Source organism: Rhinichthys klamathensis, unplaced genomic scaffold (assembly GCF_029890125.1).
Source record: "Rhinichthys klamathensis goyatoka isolate OS25496 unplaced genomic scaffold, OSU_Roscu_1.1 h1tg000005l_1, whole genome shotgun sequence".
NCBI lineage: Eukaryota > Metazoa > Chordata > Actinopteri > Cypriniformes > Leuciscidae > Rhinichthys > Rhinichthys klamathensis.
Genome location: NW_026606558.1, coordinates 4,444,690 through 4,460,043, shown reverse-complemented (window position 1 = coordinate 4,460,043; position 15,354 = coordinate 4,444,690). Strand labels below are relative to the sequence as shown.

Below are 15,354 nucleotides of genomic sequence, written 5' to 3'. Positions count from 1 at the left end.
CTGGCAATTTCACGGATTTTTTGGGCGGGTCTAAAACAGGGCTCGATGACGCACTGGAGCTCTTGGACACGCCCCTACTCGATGACGCACTGATACTGATCCCTCTAACAATATAAATAGAGCACATTCGCATCAGTTTGGCGCTCATTTGCGAGTTACTGTCAGTACTATTATCAGTTACTACAGCCTACAGTTTGCTATCTAGCCATGCCTTCGTCACGGAAATGCGTACTACTTGGATGCAATCATTTGCAAAACAGATCGGTGTCCTTGTTTAAATTTCCTAAAAACGACGACATCAAGAAGAGGTGGATTAATTTTGTGAAGAGCCACCTTGATGGAGAGCTGAGGATCACCAGCCAAACCCGCCTCTGTAGTGATCATTTTACTCGTGATAGTTTTATAAACTTTCGTCGGAGACAACTGGGATTCACAGATAATCCGTTGTTACTGGTGAAAGGTGCCGCACCGACTATCTCTCGCCTCGGCCTTCATCCTCCCGTCCCGCCGACAACTGGCGCCATCATCGGCAATGCGTGCCCACCAATGAGTGTAAGTTGCCTTGTCTAACTTTATTTGTCTAAGTTAGGTTAAGCTAGTTAACCTTTACTTACATATAACTTAGCTAACTTGCATAAAAGGGAGAGAAAAAATTTACCATTCTGTTGCAGAGCGAGGGGGACGATGTTGACTTCCTTGGTCAATGTCTTCTGAATCGGATTCAGGCTCTGGAGGCTCAAACAAATATGGCTTGGTATAACCTAATAACCTAATAAGCTGCTAGGAGCATCCATTTCGGCTGTAGCGGGTCCCGTCGAGTGCAGCTTTCCCGCGAGTGGGCGTGGTTTCAGCGCAGCCAGCGGACACGCCCCCAGCGTTTGAGAGCAGAGAAAACTGCTCATTTTTTCAAGATTTTGATAGCTTATTTTATGTACTTGCCGGCTTTTTTTATCATTCAAATTTGGCTGGGTGGCTAATAACACATTTTTCTGTGGTGTGACAAACTCAGAACACATACTTAATTTTGACTTTACGGGGACTTTAACAACAATATTACCCCATTGTAAAAATGCAATGAGCGCAAACATTTAGGCAAGATAAATGTAATAATTTTGTTTGGAAAAAATGCCGAATTCGGAAACGAAATTCAGGCCCTGCATATAGAAAAACCGATTTCATAACAATTATTTTATTATTATATTTTATTTGATCATTTTAGCCAGGTGTTGGAGTTTGCCCTTTTAGCCTTTAAAGCCTGTATCAGATGGCCTAAATAAAATACAGAGGAAATCCATGAAAAAGGTCACGAATTAGTCATGACATATTTAGCTAAAATGATTTTTTGCTCTAGATCATAGGTCGGCAACCCGCGGCTCTAGAGCCGCATGCGGCTCTTAAGCGCCGCCCTAGTGACTCCCTGGAGCTTTTTCAAAAATTTGAAAATGGAAAAAATATATTTTGTTTTAAAATAATTTCTGTAGGAGGAAAAACATGACAAATATTCTTAAAGTTTTTCAACGTTGTAAAAATGTGTAGGCCTATAATAAATATTTAATTTCAACATTTCTGTCAACGAAGAATTTACGTCATAGACTGTGACACACGTGTCTGTCAGATCGGCGTGATGCTAGACCGGTGGCTGACAAACAAACCGGCGGGTGTGTCATGGGCCATGGATCCCAAGGGGAAAAAGAGAAAGATAGCTGAGCACTCCCAACGCAATAGAGTGCGGCGCGGGACTAGATTTGATGGCCGAGTGCGAGCGCGTGCGGTAATGCGGTAACTCTACTAAAACAAAATAGAAACGATTTACAGGCCAGAATTTCTATTCATAACGTGTTTGCAGCGTTGAGCGATATAGCCAATCACAGACATATGTGTCGATTTCTTGAACGCAATGGCCAATCAGAAGCATTTAAGATAAAGGCCTACTCCCCTCACCGCTCAAAACTGACGTTTTTGTTCAGTGCTGAATTCTGTATGCTGGCAAATCCTCTAATTATAACGAACAACGTGTGGATATTATGAAAGATTCATTGTGCAGTCAGCTTCATTGATAATAACAGAGATGTGTGAGATCGCGATGAACTGTCAGCTTTTTAGGAATTATTAAGAGAGCGCACTTTGCGCGCATTCAGTCATGGCAAACCATGCACGCAGTAAACTGCTTGCTTGCTTTTATGTTAAATTAACAGTGGTTTGTGTTTTAATGCTTTAATAATAAATAATTTATCAGGAGGATGTATGGTGGCGACACGTCTAGACACTATCTAGAGTCTAGGTAATACCACAGAAAATGAAATATTTCCTATAGCTTTGTGTGTTTACATGGCTCTGTGTATACAGGTTGGCCTTACACACATGAATAACATATCTCCTAAAGACTTACTGTAGGTCACTAAAACTGTGATTATGAATATGCTTGATCAATTGAAATGAATGCTGTCTTAAATAACTGAGCATCAGTCTCTCAGTCTATCTTTTCATGTCATCACATACTGCATGCACATTCTGTTACAGTACTCTGCAAGTAGATAATTCAGCCAACAGACCATTCAAATACACTTGTCACTCCTCTAAATGCTTTATCCCATTCTGTGCTTCAAAGTTTAGTTAAAGTGCCTCTCTTATGCTATTCTAAAGGTTCCTGATTTTGTTTTGGAGTCTCCTACAATAGATTTACATGCAGCAAATGTTAAAAAAAAACTTTCTTATAATATGCATTGCGCACACCTCATTTCTCAAAGATCGTTTGAAGATCCGTCTGTTTAAACCCCTCCTTTCCACGAGTCTGCTCTGCTCTGATTGGTCAGATAATGTCCCAGTCTGCTGTGATTGGTCTATCCGCTTTTAGCGCGTGTCAGAAATTAAACGACTATTCCCATTGCTTGAGGCCGGGTCGAAGTAGACGTTTTTTGCAGACAGCCAATGAAGTCCATAGGCTAGCATTATGCATATTTGGGCTACACTTTATTTTAAGGTGTCCGTGTTAAAGTGTTATTGTACATTTATGAACTGAGTAATAATAATTAACTACATGTACTTAGTACAGGGTTAGCATTAGGAACAGGGTTTGGTTGAGGGTTAGTTGCATGTAATTATGCATAATTCATAGTTATTACTACAGTTACTACACGTACCGTGTGTAACAAGGACACTGTAAAATAAAGTGTTACCGAAATTTGTTACATTATGTATGTATATGTAACAGGAAGTAAGACTGTAATTGTTGTCAATTGTTGTTAGTTTCGGCAGTTCAGACTCAATTCTTTCTTTTAGGAGACAATAACTTAATTTGTCGTGCACTTTAAACTTTAAAACTTTGCATTAACAAACAGCTATATTACACCCTGCATGAAAAGTAATATTCTAAAAAGCATAATAGGGGACTTTAACCCAAATTTTTGGTGAGTGAATTTATGTGGTTAGTGCTTTTGTGATTAATGGCAGTTATTTTCTATATTCTGTCTTTTCTTTTTGTTTAGTCACTCGTGGTCGTCACTCCCAAAGGTTTGAAGTGTGTACATGACTAGTTTCGCACCATAGAAATACTAAATCATAAAAAAAGGTTAGGCTTATGGAATGGGTGTGTTGGTCCTCCATAAGTGTCAAAAGGTTAATATCCTTGAATTATGTATAAGATACAGAACAACCAAAAAAAAAAAAAATAGTTTAAGCTGTCAGGTTACTTGTGAATGTTGAGTTGATGTAGATGATAACGCACAAGCACAAGCAAATAGACAAAAGGGAAAAGAAACATTAAGGGCTGCACGTGCGCAGGTCAATCAGAAGGCAAACTGCTCAAGATCGTTCTAAACAAATGTTTAGTCTCGCATGGAACAGAAAAGAATGTTATGCAGAACATTTGCAGTCAAACTGCAGCTCTTTTTGAAATGAGGTTTCACTATGACGTGTGTCAGAGCACAATATGAGAGATGAACAGGTCTGTTATCAGCGGTGAGATTGTATCTGCGTATGGGTGTCTGTCTCTGTGCGTATGCAGTCCAGTTCACATGTCCACCAATGTTTTTGGGAACGCAGGTGGAGATTTGGGTGGGGAGTAAATTGATATGATCTCACGGGTCATGAAAGTGATGTTGAACTTTTAATGATTGCCAGTCAAAAGGGTAATAGTTCACCAGTGCAATTTTCTGAAATGAATAAACATGAATCATTAATACAGTTGAGTTTATTTACACTTGTTGTTGTTGTGAAGTCGCAGTCAAGTTGTTTTTGTGATGGAGTTCATGTTCTACTCAAATGACTCGTTTGTACCACGTTATTGTACCGTTGCACGGTATTCATTGTGCATATAAATATATACATAAAAATTATAAAGAAAAAAATAATCAAGTAAATCTGACTTGCTGAAGTGCATGTTCTGCTTTGGTTTTGAGTTACACCGCCGTTCAAAAGTTTGGGGTCCGTTTGATTTACAGTATGATTTTGTTTTTTCAGCAAGGATGCATTAAATTGATCAAAAGTGACAGTAAAGATGATTAAATAAAACATTCCTCATTTCAAATAAATGCTGTTCTTTTGACCTTTCTATTTATCAAAGTATCCTGAAACAATTTGCATGATTTTCACAAAGTATTAAGCAGCACAACTTTTTTTCAACATTAATAATAATAGAAGAATAAATGTTTCTTGAGCAGCAAAGCAGCATATTACAATGATTTCTGAAGCATCATGTGACGTTGCAGACTCGAGTAATGATGCTGAAAATTCACAGGAATAAATGGCATTTTAAAATATATATATATATATAAAATTAGAAAACAATTAGTTTAAATGGTACTATACGGTATATTACTGTATTTTTGATCAAATGAATGGAGAATACAACGCTTTTGAATGGTAGTGTTGTGTAAGTAAAATAATCTGTACATATTACATTAGGGTGGACATAAATTCTATATACACTCATTTCTATGCTTCCTGGCTTGTACATATGTTGCTGTGTGAGTGTTTGAGTAAAACTAAAAGTGATTGTTCACTTTTCATGTCAACAAGCTTTCCCCGTTTAAGTGAGCAAGTATGGCCAGAACTTTACTACTTTATTGTTCTTGAAAAGCAATATTTTATTTATACAGCAGTAGTATACATACACACAACAACACACACAAAATAGTCATTTTAAAACATGATTGCAGTGAGTATAAAGGAATTCTTGTATTAGAATAAGCAAGCTAACACAATTTAAGCTGATAGTCAAAATGCATGCATGACTCTGCTCCTAGTCACAAACTAGTCAGTTCACAGACACACATATTAATGTGCTGTTCTACGATTGCACCATTATTGAAGAATTTAAAAATAAAAATAAATATGGCAAAAATAGTTGTTACTTGGAAAGGTTTTTGTGAGTAAAATCCTTTTAATTTTAAGGTTAATGACCTTAGCAGTGGCTCACTGACCACCATCCGAGTTGTAGTGAAAGCGATGTCACTGTTTGTGGGTGTGTTTTCAGACATGCATGAACGTTTCTACCTGTGTTTCTGACCTGAGTGCAGCATGACTGCTGGGAGTGGCTCTGATTCACTCTCCTACAGGAGTTCCAGCTAGTCTTAATCTCAGAAATCACACAGCCCTTATCATGAACCTGCTGTTGGAATGTTTCCAAAACTACACATGACACTGAGTGACAATGTTTCCTCTGATATTTGCATGCATTTTAATCATACTAAAGTATTGCTTACAAACCATAAAAGCTAAAACACACACACATTTTTATGGGACTTTCCATATGATGATTTTTAGCTGTATATTCTATCCCCTAACCCCATCACAGAAAACTTTCCCACAAGGACAAGAATTTCGGATATATTGCCATCATTAGGGGGACATTTTGTCCTTATAACGTAAGCCGGTGTACCTGAACCACACACACACACACACGCACGCACACACACACACACACACACAAACAACACACACTTGGATGTTAATTTTGAGCCAATAGGCTTCCTGGCAGTATTCTCAAAAGCTCTTCATAACAATGCACTGTAGCTCCCGGGTTGCACGTCAGCAGTGATTGGTCACTCACCGTGAGTCATGCAATTTCTCAAGTTCTCTCTCTCTGAGACACACGCACACACACACACACACGCACACACACACACACACATACACTGATGCATGAGTTAAATAGTGTCACATTCCCACATCCCACTTATGAACCGCTTAAACATACAAATATATGGTCTCGTGATTTGCCAAGTAAAACATATTTTTTTGATCCTGGAACAAAATTCCTGTCCGAAAATGTAGTCCTAACCCTATCCTTACCCCTAAACCTAACTCTACCCATAACTTATCCCTAAAATTAGAGGTACATGATAGGTGAAAAACACTGATGTTGAAGCACTGAACCCTGGTTGTAAGTCTAAACTTGACATAAACTGTAAACTTGTCCCTCAAACCTGATTGGTTGATTGGTATGTTGTTCCAGGATCAATAAAGATGTTGATCCAGGAACATGTTGTACTCGCTGAAATCACGTTCACCACACAGGAACAGATGAATTTCTTTTCACCTCAGAGTTAAAAATAGAAATAAAAGAAATATCGTGATTTTAAAGTCACATTGGGATATATGAAGTTGCAATTGCGAGAAAAGTCGATAACACTGCAGTAAGGTTTCATAAGTTAACATCAGTTTCATTAATTAACATGAAAAAATAATGCTGTAAAAACACATTTCTTATTGTTAGTCAAGTTAGCTACATTAACTAATCAGATCACAATGTATTACTGTATGTGTTTCCATTGTGTCTTTCTGCGTGGAGCACAAGATTGGTTTTGCCAAAACAGATTTTTGATACTTGTGGATTTGAATTGCTGAGTCATTTTTCTGAGTGAGAGAAGCCACTGCCAGTTCTTTTCTTCTGCTCTTTCTCATGATTTGGTCCGCTAACAGTCACCAGAACCTAGAGCTGTGTGTGTTAAGCCATGCTGTGAACAGACTCATCACTTGGCTGCGCGAGTACGAGTGTGTGTGTCATTGTGAGCGCGAGCACAGAATGTGTCATATGTCAGTGCAGCCGGAAGGTTTTTATCAATGGCACATACAGTTCACTCACAAAATCCTCATCACACAATTTGACATTCAGATGATAGGAGAGACGTCTCTTCATTTCACACACCCACAGCTCGCAACATGTTTGCACCAATCTGTTTGCACCTCTTCTTTCATTCTGAGAGTGTAAGAATGCCAAGTTTAGGTGTTTTACAATAAGAGGGGAAGAGCTTCACCATGATTAATGATGATTTTACAGCTTTGTTAGAGATTGCATGGTTGAATAAAACCCAAATCGTTAGCATATGCTAAGCTAAATAATAAAATCAAGGAGAATCAATACAAATGCTTTGATTTCATCATTTTCCGTCAGATTTGTTCTGGTCAAAGTCAACAAATTTCTGACAGTAAGACAATAAACTGAAAACAGTACAATCGATTTTTTTAATTAGAGTAATATTCCAGGGTCAGTATAAGTTAAGCTCAATCGACAGCAGTATTTGTGGTATGCTATAATGTTTATTATTACCACAAAAAATATATTTTCTTTAACAAATCATCAAGGTGACGTGGAAATAAATCGGCACTTTTTTGAGGATTTAAAAGCAGAAATGTGAAGCTTATAATTGTATTATTGTATTATTTGAGCTGTAAAAATTGTCATTAACAGTCATGTTTTGTCAGCAGTGTTTTAACATTTACAGATTCACATTCACTTCTATTATGTGCCTCACTGCAACCCAGATTTGTGCTTTTTTAAAGTTGCAACATAAGGGAAGTAGTGACAGATCATTTCTTACATGTGACGCACATCCAAGTGAAACAGATTATTGAAAAAGAAAAAAATGTAGGGCAGTTGATTGTAATAATATGGGGGTGGTGTTATGAGGATGAATTATGAGTTATGAGGATGAAATAATTGGAGAAGTCCGGAATATGTCACCAGACTGTCAGTCGGTCAAGTTATGACAAAAAAAAAAAAAAAAAAAACGAAGAAAACTGCATGGAAGAACTGTTCACAATAAGATGGATTTAGAAAATGAATAGAATTTGTGAATTTTCGTCTTTAAAGAAAAGAAATACATTTTTGTCATGGTCAACATCATGCCACGGGTGCTGTCGTCGACTATGGACGCTTGATTCCACCACAGAATAAAATTAAAAAAGGTAATTGCGACTTTTTATCTCACAATTCTGCCTTTTTTTCCTCAGAATTGCATGTTTATATCTCCCAATTCTGAATTTATAACACGCAATTCTGACTTTTTATCACACAATTCTGTCTTTATATCTTGCAATTGTGAGAAATAAAGTCAGAATTGTGAGATGTAAACTCGCAATTGTGAGGTAAAAAGTCGCAATTATCTTTTTAAATATTTTATTCTGTGGCGGAAACAAGCTTCCATAGTCGACTGAGCTTAACTGATATTGAACCTAAAATATTCCTTTAATTCTAGATGAGGATTTGAGTGAGGCTCACTTTTAAGTTACCTTTAATGCCAAGCTAACTTGCAATTTACCAGCCCATGACAAATGGTAAGGATTTGTTTTTAGGTTTAGCGTATTTAACTACAGCTTTTCCCTGAAAAGGCCATAATGCAAGAGATAAGGTGTCCTTAGGCTCTCCTTGTTCAATCCCAGTCGTTCCACTATGCCTGTATATTTGCTGACTGGATCTTCCACTAGTGAGCACTGCGATTGTTAAGGGTCATTTAGGGACTGGGTTTTACTTTAAACATGAACACAACCAGTTTTTTTATGAGACAATTTCAACTTGATATTTTTGTTCGTGATCCACTCCAGTTCATCCCAAGCCATCTGGGGTTTGTTCATAAAATTTTACGACATGTCTCGATGTCCGAGTAAATACACACTTTCCTCTTTAGCACGGCTCATTGAGTCCCTCCACCAAGACCAACAAGAAGGTGGTCCTCATCTTCGCACATGCTGGAGAAGACAGCATTGTGTTTCTGCCACAACACACACACACACGGCTCTGTTTGGCTTGAGAACTTTTGTACTCGGCTCACACGCTAATTTATTATTTGCCCATGTCCAGCATGTTTATCTGTCGGGGGTGTTGGATTCCGGCAAGTATACAGATAAAAGCTTGAGAGAGAGAAAAGAGGAGCGCGGGGTTCACAGTGAGGGTGTGTTTGTCTATCTATGTGTGTTTTTAGTGTGTGCCAGTGAGAAAGCAACAATGTGTGTTTGTGTGATGGAGGGTGAGGGGGTGAGCGGTGATCTGCCATCGTGTTTTCCAGCAAAATGCGTGACTCATTTATATTAGGAGCATTTTTAAAAAGGTCTGGGATTTCGGTATCATCGCTGTCTTTGGCATATTCTATGCTAATGCCAAACATAAATTAAATGGTGCCGATGAGTCACAACAAATTGAATGTGATTGGAGGGCTTTTCGACAAACACCAGCAGCACTTTTTCTTAGCTAGGAGTAAACAGATCATATTCTCTGCCATCTGCTAGAATGACATCATAATTCACGTATAAAACAATAAACAGGAATTTAAAGGCTACTGGCATTACTTAGCGTATAGTGAATGGCCCATATTAAAGCTGTATCATCAGACATACAGACAATCACATCAGGGTTCAACAATAAGGATGATCTGTGAGAGAGTTTTGGGCCAGTGCTGCAAAAATGACTTGTGATGATAGTAAAAACTGTTTATGAATTTATATGGTTAAACATTTTGTAAAGAAACAACATTACAAAAAAAATAGTTTATCTTTTTGTGGTGCCGCCAAAAAAATGTTGGCTGTTAAAATAAATACTTCTGGCCTGGCAGGGAAAAAAAATCCTTGTTTTTGAGCCACTGTAAATCTTTTCTTATTATTATATTAGTATTATTATTTTTTATTATTTATAGTATTTATTCATATTTTTATATGTTCAGTTTTCATTTTAGTTTAATGTATATTAATTTTATTATTATTAATGTCCTTTTGTAATTTTTATTGATTTTTTACCTGTAATTTATTTATTTTTACATTTTTAGTTATAGTACTTCAACCTCAACTTTTATATTTAAATTAGTTACAAGGGAAACCTTTCTTAATTTCGTAGTGTTTTATCTATTATTTATATTTGATTCAATTTCAGCTTTATTTCAATTACCGAAAACTATTTTTAATAGTTTTAGTTAACAATAACAACACTCTCTCTAACATTAATGTACGAAGGTCTGTGTATTTTTACTTTTTTTTATTTTTTTTTACATTACTTGTATTTTTGTGTATGTATAATATTATTGATCTTGGTATTTGTTGAAAGCTTCAGAGATACTTTTTATTTGTATGCCTACAGGTCAGTGACTAAAGGGGTCCAGTCTATGTCCTCACACATTTGGAAACTATCTGCAATATTTTGATCTTGGCCAAAGCAACATTGAGATGTGATCACTTGGTTTCTCTAATGTGCTTTTCTTCGGGAGATCAACATGGGTGTGCTTTAACCTTGACCCATCTCCATTAATGAGAAAATAGTCACCTGCTGTTCCATAACTAATAAGCCACTGATGCATGCATTAGAGACGGAAAGAAAAAGCACTCTTCTACACAACGCTGCGACTCCAATCACAGTCAGTTGAATCAGTCTGTCTGCCGTCGGCTCCAACAAAAAGCTGTGAAGTGCTCTTGGTGGAGACAGCGCTGTCTGTAACAGGCTACCGACAGGGCTCAGTCAATACGTGCCACAGCCACTGGAGAGAAACTAAATGAGATTTTTTTCTCATGCTCCTTTTAACTCTTTCTTTTTTTTCACTTCTTACCTCAGTAGCTTCCTCTCAGCCACTTTCCTTTCCCTCCATCTGCCGTACTGCCACTTTGACAAGCCGTCACAGTTGTCAAATACGAAAACATGTTGGAGGTGATGTTTTTTTTTTTTTGTGAGTTCTTTTTCAAAGAAGCCTTTATCAGGCTCAGTTCTCAAATATCTAACAGCCCTGGTTGTATTATCCTGTTCACTTTTTTAAGATAGTAGAAATATATTGGGCAGTTCAAACCTACACTGTAAAAAAAATTCTGTGAAATTTACGGTAAAAAAACTGGCAGCTTAGGTTGCCAGAGATTGACCGTAAAAAATACGGTAGCAACATTTTACGTTTTACAGACTTAACTTAAATTTACAAGTATTTCATTATCTGAGATAATGTTTATTTACCAATTTATTGAAGTACTAATATCTGTTTTGTACCATTGCAATACACAGACAACCACCAATTACAGTGGTGATGAGAGTCACATGATGAATCAAAGCTCATCACAAGCAGCATTTCCACACGCTGAGAAAGAAAATACTTATATATAGAAGCTGCACAGTGTCATTCACACAAACACTAAACACTATCATGGTAACACATGCAATTTTAAAAATGGAAAAAACATTAATTTAACAACATTAAATGTAACATAAAACCCTAATGTACATAACTGTTTAGACAAAAACAAATAAAGAAATATTTTAAAAAATACATTAAATGTGAAGTGTCACGCAGGGAATTGAATGTCACTTTACGGTTTTTCACTGTAAATTATACGCCTTGTTCTTTTTCACTTCCAAAAAAACGGTACGTTTAACGGTATTTTACTGTAAAATTACATTAAATGTACGATTAGATCTATCACAGTTATTCACCGGTTATAATACGGAAACTTTCTGTTAGCCTATTAACAGTTTTTCACCGTAGCATTTTTACAGTCTTTTACCGTTAAAATCATGATCATTTTTTACAGTGTATGTACACTCTTAAAAGTAAAGGTTCTTTATTGAAGAATGGAAACCGTTTTCCATGAAGAACCTTTAGCATTCATGGAAACATTCCATTCCACAAAAGGTTCTTCATAGTGGAAAACAGTTCTTTAGATTATTAAAGAAGCCATATTATGCCCTTTTTCAGTGTCTTGATTTTGGGGTCTACTAGAATAGGTTTTCATGCTTGAATGTTCAAAAAACACATTATTTGACATTGTTGCAGCACCTCTCTTCCCAGTCTGTCAGTAGGGCTCTAGGGTGCGTTTCCCGAAAGCATCATTAGCCAATGGTCGCAAGTTCCGTCGTTATCAGCATAGTTCAACGAGTCTGTGTTTCGCAAACAGCATCGCAAAGTTGTGTGGTTAGAATGACAGCTCTCAATCTGTGGTTAAAACTAAAAGCATAGTTTCTTCTTTGCATGACATGTTGACTCAATAAATCCTTATCTTAAATCCTTAACCAAATATGGTTCTTCTATAGCCTCGTTGTGAAAATCCCCTTTTGGAACTTTTATTTTTAAGAGTGTATACTTTTAGCACCTTTGCTAAACGCAGCTGCATTTAGGGAAGCATTGTTGGTGTGTAGGTGTCTGTGTATCCGCGTGTGTGTGTGTGTGTGTGTGTGTGCGTTGTACCTATTCAGTGCCATGGGAGGAGATGTTGTCACAGTGGCTTTGCTGTCATCCTTTTAACTGCTGGCAAGAATCCTGTGAGGTCTACCTTTGGGCTAGGGCTAAATTTAAGTTTGCCGCTCACAGTCCTAATCAGTCGCATCAAAACAACCATTAACTGTTGATCGGTCTGCCTCTCACGACTGCCAGTTCCCAGCGGACGCCATTCATAACAGGGCCAAAGAGAGAGAATCACACAGGAGCATGTCCCTTCACCCCTTGGGTCTGCACTGCTACAAGCCAGAGCTAACGATCACTCCTGAGCCCTCTCACACGCTGCGCGCGCACACACACACACACACACACACACACACATACACAAGTTTGCTTGTGTAGTTAGCAACAAACAGGCCAAAGCTCAAGAACACAATCATGATACGAGAACAGCAACATAACCCCAACTCCCGGTTCCCCAGGATCTCTGGGTAATCTCTGGTCATTTTGTACTGCAATAAGTAAATCTGCAGTAAGTAAATTCATGCCTGAAATACCCTCTAAATCACAGGCAGGGATCTGCATCTCAGTAAACGCAGCTGCATATCGTCTGAACTCATCACAAATCTGATACGCAAATGTCATATTGCAATGAACTAAAGGCACTTTGAACAGGAAACAGCACATGGTTACCCGTGCAATTGATTTGAAGGCGATTCACAATGGAAAATCTCTAATTCTGGAACGTCTTCTGAAAAACACATGACCGTTCACTGCTTATCGACATGCATGGATTTACTTTGTGAACATGTGAATACAAACACATGGAAAATGAAACAGGTATTTATAACAGTACTAGCCTCATTTACTAAATGTCTAAAGCATATATATATATTATATTATTATATAATACATATAAATATAATATGTAAAAGTATATATATAAAGAAATACTTTTATTCAGCATTAAATTGGTTAAAATAATGACAGTAAAGACTTCTACATTGTTTAAATAAGTCTGTTTCAAATAAATGCTGTTCTTTTCCATTCATCAAACATAAAAAAAAGTTTTAATGGTTTCCACAAAAAAAAAAAACATGATACTTTTTTTTTTTTGGGATATATATATCTATAGTTTTTCTTTATTATCTTCTATAACAATGTTGGTCACTTACTGCATGCACAGTTGCCTACTTCTTATTTATATTTATATCACCAAATGTGTGGGGGTTGCCTGATAAGGGGTCAATTTTGCCATCATCTGATGTATGTGTCACAAATTCCAGGGAATGTGCTGATTCAGACAGCACTGTTTTTCCCTTTTTACTTCTGAAAAGATACACATCAGCCACGTAAGTAAAACTAAACTCACATTTTAGTGAGTTTTCACCCTCACGATGTAAATTAGTGAGTGAAGCAAGTGGTTAAACGAAATGATGGCCTATAGTTAAAGAATTAAGAGGATAGGGGAGGGGTTCCTGAACGTCCTCAATGGTATTTTGGGAAAGCCATCTGCTGTTGTTCATGGTTCATTAAACAAGCTACTGAGGACAGACCGTTTGCCCTGAGAGCAACAGGTATAAAAGAACTCTGTCCGGATAGAAACCGCTTGACTTTTTCAAACTGATGTGCCACCCTCCACCCTCCCGTACTTCCTTCTGAAATTTCTAACTTATAAAAGAATGTTAAAACCTAAATTCACCTTTAAAAAAACTGCTTGTATTTTAGTCCAAAACCCAGTCAGTGTGTACCTTATTGGACAAATAACAGGTATATTTTCTCTCTTACCTTCCCAGGAGTCCATAGGTGTATTGTGAGTCTGCAAGCAGTAAAGCAATCTCCCCTTGCTTCATTGAAAGGGTGCACTCTTCCAAGGCCTATACATGCAGAACGGGCACATTTTAAACTTCAGATAACACATACTGTATAGATTTTACTGTACACATATAGATTTAGTCTCAACAAGATAACTTAAGAAAACAACGCTTATTTGCAGTCTTCAAGGCTTTAATACAGTGTTGGCAAACAAGATTGACCTTACTAACTTTCCACTGAAAAGTGAATCAGCAAGGAGGTGACTTTTTCCCAGCCTTGAGTAAACACATACAGAACTCGATGTGAAAACACAGGTTAATCCCTATGGAAAACTCTGTAGGGCAGCAGGTGCGAGGTGATAGACAAGATGCAGGCAGGTGTTCCAGAGTTTCCTGTGTGTGTGTGTGTGTGTGTGTGTGTGTGTGTGTGTGTGTGTGTGTGTGTGTGTGTGTGTGTGTGTGTGTGTGTGCGTGTGTGGTTACGGTTGTCCTCCCTTTGCCTGTCTGTGTCTCACCTGGTTGACATCTCCCTCTCCGATAACGAAGACCAGCTTGCAGTCTTTCTCCACCACAGTCCTATCCTCTAGCACACCCTGCATTTTTAGCGTGACCTCTTGGCCCCAAGCCGGGGTCATGCCATTCCCGGGACTGGCCTGTAACACCTTCTTCCTGAGCAGGCGGTTATCTACAGGCGGTTGGGGTAGTGGAGTGAAAACGGGGGAGGGGAAAGAGATCAACCAGACCCTAAAGCAATAGTGTAAAACTGTGTGGTGGATGTTCTTAGTGTGGTGTCTTTCTGGCTAAGCTAGTAACCTTTTCCTTTCAACTAGCCGCTAGTTAAAAGGAAAATTTGGTTATTGTTTACTTTCAAACCTGTGCAACTTTTTTTTCTGTTGTGGAACAAAAAATAACTGTGTTTGTCCATATAAAGACTGTCAATGGGGTCCAAAACAACATTGAACTCTGCTGTTTGAACAAAAAACACAGAGACAGTTTTCTTAGTTTGGAAATGACATGGGTGAACTAAACCTTCAAGAAGATTTTTGGGGACATCAACAGCCAAAACATTATATCAGCAATACATCGTACACTGTTAAAAATAGTGGTTCTTTGTTGGCATCTATGGTTAATTGAAGAACCTTTAA

The 15,354-nt window shown here is 37.6% G+C and overlaps 1 protein-coding gene across 1 annotated transcript in view; it reads right to left on the bottom strand.

The window, feature by feature from the left end:
- The window catches only part of fkbp16 (FKBP prolyl isomerase 16), a 68,934-nt gene that overhangs the window by 52,495 nt on the left and 1,085 nt on the right, over nt 1-15,354 (bottom strand). Inside the window, exons 2-3 of the mRNA XM_056255753.1 lie at nt 14,725-14,894; nt 14,184-14,272 (exon numbers count right to left, since the gene is read on the bottom strand). Coding sequence (XP_056111728.1) covers nt 14,184-14,272; nt 14,725-14,894 — 259 coding nt within the window. The remainder of the gene's footprint in view (nt 1-14,183; nt 14,273-14,724; nt 14,895-15,354) is intronic.